The sequence below is a fragment of the Populus euphratica genome, unplaced genomic scaffold, assembly GCF_000495115.2.
Source record: "Populus euphratica unplaced genomic scaffold, PopEup_1.0 scaffold1883.1, whole genome shotgun sequence".
Classification (NCBI taxonomy): domain Eukaryota; kingdom Viridiplantae; phylum Streptophyta; class Magnoliopsida; order Malpighiales; family Salicaceae; genus Populus; species Populus euphratica.
The window spans coordinates 29,171-34,720 of record NW_011501716.1 but is presented as its reverse complement, the minus strand read 5'-3'; the positions used below and the strand labels follow the sequence as shown (position 1 = coordinate 34,720).

The window sequence follows — 5,550 nt, the reverse complement described above, 5'->3', positions numbered from 1 at the left end:
AAATCAGCGGCTGCAAACACTTCAATAATGGTACCTAAGAGTACAGCATAACTCCTCCCACCTCCCCTACATATTGACTCCGCCTTCACTTCCATAGATCCGCATTCAGCCCTTCTAAAGCAATCAACAATTTTACCCTCAAGATCTCTGAAACTCCCCAAAATGACCTCCCAACCTCTCCCGATCTCTACCACTGAAACCACCGCCGCCAGCTCCGCCACCACCACAACCCTCACCAGCCTTCGCACCTTCCTCACGCGCCTCTTCTCTTCCCTCCGCACTACCCTCTCCCACCGCCGTCCCTGGCTCGAACTCGTCGACCGCACCGCCTTTTCCCGCCCCCTCTCCCTCTCCGACGCCACCACGCGAGTACGCAAAAACTTCTCCTACTTCAAAGTAAATTACCTGACTATCCTCGCAATAGTACTCGCTTTCTCCCTCCTTTCACACCCATTCTCCCTCCTCACCCTCCTCTCCCTCGTCGCCGCCTGGCTTGGTCTCTACGCCTTCCGGCCGTCAGATCAGCCCCTGGTAGTGCTCGGCCGTACGATGTCGAACAGGGAGGTTTTGGGGATTCTGGTTCTGGTGACGGTTATCGTTGTGTTCTTGACGAGCGTTGGGTCGTTGATTATAACGGCTGTTTTGGTTGGGGTAGGGATTGTGTGTGTGCACGGAGCATTTAGGGATCCTGAGGATTTGTTCATGGATGATCAAGATATTGCTGGGTCTACTGGTTTGTTCTCTTTTATTGGTGGACCATCTGCGGGATCCAATGTGATACCTCTAGTTTGATTGATTGATGAGTTTATGACTTTTGAAAGAATGAATGATTAGGGTTTTGATTTCTCGGATGTGACTAATCACAAATCTAATGAATGTTAGATTGGAGGGTTTTTCTTTCTTAATAGCTTTATGGCTTTTTTATTTTACATGTTAAAATGGAAATTGTAAAAAATTTACATGGAATTGAATTGATATTGATATTGAAGTTGAAGTTGATGTTGATGTTGTTTTAATTTTGCATTCATATTATTTGCTCAATGAGTTTAGAGATTCTATTTAGAATTGGAGTTTGATTCGTGTGGAATGGTGTAAAAGATAACATATTTTATATCCGACCCCAAGTAGTTTGGGGTCGGGGTCGAGGGAGGTTATTGTTCTTGTTGTATAATGGAGTTCGTTTCGTGTGGAATGGTGTTAAAAGATCATATATTTTATATCCGACCCTTGGTAGTTTGGGGTCGAGGGAGGTTATTGTTCTTGTTGTATTTAGAATTGGAGTTTGATTCGTGTGGAAAGGTGTAAAGGACTGATTTCTGACCCCAAGTAGTTTGGGATTGAGCGGGGTTATTGTTGTGTTTAGAATTGGTTTGATTCATGTAGAATGGTGTAAAGGATCTATCCGATAGCCAGCCTGAGCTGGTTTGTGGTTGGCGGAGGTTATTGTTCTTGTTGTAGTTAGGGCTAGTGTTTCTTCTAATTTGAGGCCTAAAAAGAAGCTAGGTATGCTAGTATTTTGGGTTTTCTGCATTTGGTGTTGTTATGAAGGATTGAATTAGTTGAATGTTGAGGAGTCTAAGACTCAGATTTTACTCTCTCTTCACAATTTATTGTCAATTTGATCAAAGTTTTGATTTGCATTTTGTTTGGAACCTGCTATTTGAGCACTTGCAGGAGTTTGGTCGAAACTTTTTGTGGGAGGGGAGGGTTGTTGTGGGGTTGATAGCTTGTGTAGAATTATATCATTTCTATTGTGTGGATCCCTTATAGCTCTCCATTGAGAGATGCATTTGGCATATGATTGCGTGAAATGATGCATGATGCTCAAGAATGGATCTATATAGCCTATCCTACGACCTTGGATATTTGATTTTGTGTGAGCTGAGAGTTGAAGTGTGCAGTTGCTGTGTATTAATCATTTTCACCTTGATATATTGTCACATGATCATGGTGATCTTGCCTAGTCCATGAATAAACGTCTTGTCCATGAGCTGTCATGTAAACATGCTAAAAGTCTAGGATGACACATTTTGGGCAGTTTAACCACTGTATATTTATAGTTTTAACCAAAGCAGAGTGTGACTTAGGCTTGGGATGTTGGATTTCTCCACAGCTAATCTTATACTGGCTTTCTCCATTGTAAAATTTGTGTTCAGCTCCCAAGCATGCCTTATGCACATCAGGAGAAGCATCTGCTATTGGATAGACAAGTTCTCTCTGCAGTGGTACTAGCAAAGTATTGATGCACTGGTGAAATCACTAATTCTTTGCCATGGCAACTATCCCAAGCAGTTATTCCTTCCCTGGGAATCGACTGCAGACTAGTGTTTAGTTATTATAGCAATGGACGTAGCATCTACCCTCCTTCCATTTATATCATTCCCTCGCTACCTAATATTTTGTACATTTGCTAAAAGAGCATTGTAATGATTTGGTCGAGCCATTCTATGCGAGGAGGTATAGCTGCCGAGGATAATCTCAATGGCCGGTGCATTCTATGTGGTAGCTTATTGAGGTGCTGATAGCGTGGCATGGCACAAAAGATCCATATAGTTGACCCCAGCTAATCCGGAATTGAAGCCAGATTGTCTATTTTAGGAGGGAGCATCGGGTGTGTATTTGCTGCATAATTATGATCTTCACTATATAATTGTCTCAAGCTGGCCACCCTGCATAGTCCAGCACCTGCGCTGCTTGCGGATTAAAAAAAAAAACATAACAAAAAATATTTAAATTGTAAAGAATTATTTGATATTATTATTAAATCTAACTTAATAAATTTATTTTGAAATCTTTTTACTTAAGCTTTTTTTATAGTTTAAATTTAAAATTAAACTGCATAAATTTTTTTTTATATGATCCAATTAAATTATAGATTTAAAAATAATTTAATCAATAAAAATTAATCGATGAAATTGAAAAAAATAAAATTAATAGGAAAACTCTTTATCTAATTATTGTTTAAAATTAAACTGCGTGAAAGTTATCTTAATATGATTTAGTTAATTTTATTAATTTGAAAATAATCTAGATAATTATTAAAAAAATCCAAAAAATAAATATTCTTTAAAAAAAATGCAAGGGTTTCGTATTAACACAAAAAAACATTATTTTTATATGAATAGTAAAGGTCGACGAAGAAACCACGTTGGTTTTCAGATATAAAGGTTAATAAGTTTCTTGTCCATGAGCTCAAAAGGAAACATGCTAAAGATCTAGTAATTGATTCTCTATAAGAAAAATCTCCTAATAAAACAACGATGAATTCAATAGAGAAGATATCTTCTGTGATTACTCTTTACAAGCAGGTTAGCTTATTAGTATTTTTATAGTTCCTACAAAATCTAGAATGTTAGAGAACTTACTTTTAGTCATGTTTAGACGATGAATAATTACATTTTTATGTCAATAACTGAAGATTTGAGGGGTTAATAGTGAATTCCTTATAAAACAATTATTTTTTGAGGATTTTAAAAAATCTCCAATAATTAAATTAATGATTTTATAATAAAAATTTGCATTAAATAAATATTAAATTTTACAATTAAAAATATTTGTTCTTAGTTTATAAATAATAAATATTGAGAATAAATTATAAGAGAGCCATATACATATTGCTTCAATCAACTATCGAACCCAAATATAAAGGTTTGGTAAGTTGTAATACTCATTGTCTATATCGACAAGAAGCTATAAAAAAAAAAATAATAACTTTTAAAAGGGTCAATTTTTTTTTTGTATTCACAATGATATATTTATCTTAAAACATTTTTTTTTTAAAGTATAATTGATCTCTCTCTAAACCAACACTAATTTAATTATTAGAGAATCTTTAAATATATATAAAAAGAAACCTTTTACAAGTAATAAATATGATCTGTTAACCACCCTGCTAAAAAAAAAAAAATTAAATTGTTAAAACTATAAGATTAATATTTTTTTCTCATGCCTTAACTTGGCCTTTAAGTCCATAAAATAGAAACGAACTTCATAAATAAAATCAAGACTGCTACGTGATAATGAAACCTTTTAGCATTATAAAATAGAAGAAATAAGATATTTCTTCCTTAAATTAATTTTAATTTTACATAAAAATAATTTTTTTAAAAAAAAAAGATATGGAACCTTTCTATAATATTAACAAAAACTAATAATTAGAAGGGAAATTATTGTACAACAAGATACAAAACACCATATGAAGCGAACACCGGAAATGTATAGTTATTGTATTAGCCAACACGAGACTCTGTGACTAGTCACGTCTACCACATATTGAAAGTAAACCTGATCGCGAACTCCCACTTCCTTGTATGTTTTGTTGTATTAATCGGAATGAGACCCTCCGGTTGTGGAATGGATGAGGAGATTTAACGCATTGCTCTAAAAATAGGAATAGAATAAGCTGATGCTTGCCTGGGATTCTTTCCCCTTTGACATGGCACTGCGCTGACGAAGAAAGAAGCTAAAGGCAAGGGTTCATGAAGCCAGAATGCCTGGATACATATGATTGTAACAAAAAATCCAGCCCGCCCAGTAAGCTTCTCGAGCAGCTACTAAAGATTTGCTCTGTGTTTTGATTCTTTTCAATACCTGGACTGCTCTATGCTACAGTGTATCTATCGCTATAAAGCTAGGCCTGTAGACATGTGTGAAAAGCTATCATTTAATTTAATGGAATAACACTTTGAAAATTTAATCATAATTTTATTTTTATTTTTTATTATATTTTATCTAATGTTATTATATATTTAAAAAATTATAATTATTATAAAATATATTTTATATCCGATAAAATTGTCATAAAATTGTAAATAATTCAATAAAATAATATAAAATATTTTATATAAAATATTTTTTATTTCATAATATAATAATAATAATTAAATCTATAATATTTAAATTAAAATTATTAATATATATATATATATTTAAATTATTTTATAATTTTAATTTTAAAAATATCCTTAATTAAATATATTAAATTATTTTTTATTTAAATTTAATTTAAATTATAATTTTAATCAAATATACATTAACATCAAACCAACTTAAAAAAAAAAATTATAAAATAATTTTTGTCACTGAAACTATTACAGTAAGAAACAGATTGATTCTAATATGAGTGTCTTTTTTTTTTTATTTATATAAGGTGTCTGAGCTAGCTTACGTGTACCATAATTAATCTCCATGCTCACTGAATATCCTGCAAACTCAGTAAGCAAGTAAGGCACTGCAGGAATTCAAATACAAAAGAAAAGAACAAATCTCTCCCACCACTACTAAACTAGAACCTCACTTGCATGAGTGTCTTTTTTTAACAATGCTAGAAAGTGCTTCGGCCGCCCCACAAGGCTTCTTGTTGCCTTTTCCTTCTGATACTATACAACTAACCTCTACCACACAAAGCAAACATCCGCCTACACGTCATTATAATCCACTCAATCAAGACCGACGCGATGAAATCAGCGGCTGCAAACACTTCAATAATGGTACCTAAGAGTACAGCATAACTCCTCCCACCTCCCCTACATATTGACTCCGCCTTCACTT

The 5,550-nt window shown here is 33.8% G+C and overlaps 1 protein-coding gene across 1 annotated transcript; it reads left to right on the top strand.

Annotated features, from left to right (window-relative positions):
• The first annotated feature begins 53 nt into the window (after window positions 1-53).
• LOC105118316 (PRA1 family protein B3-like) lies at window positions 54-999 on the top strand. The gene has a single exon (XM_011016241.1). It carries the CDS (start codon window positions 163-165, stop codon window positions 790-792), a length of 630 nt encoding a protein of 209 aa, XP_011014543.1. The 5' UTR covers window positions 54-162; the 3' UTR covers window positions 793-999.
• Window positions 1,000-5,550: the final 4,551 nt, after the last annotated feature.

Coding starts and splice junctions, on each gene's coding strand:
- LOC105118316 (XM_011016241.1), top strand. CDS start 163: ATGACCTCCCAACCTCTCCCGATCTCTACCACTGAAACCACCGCCGCC.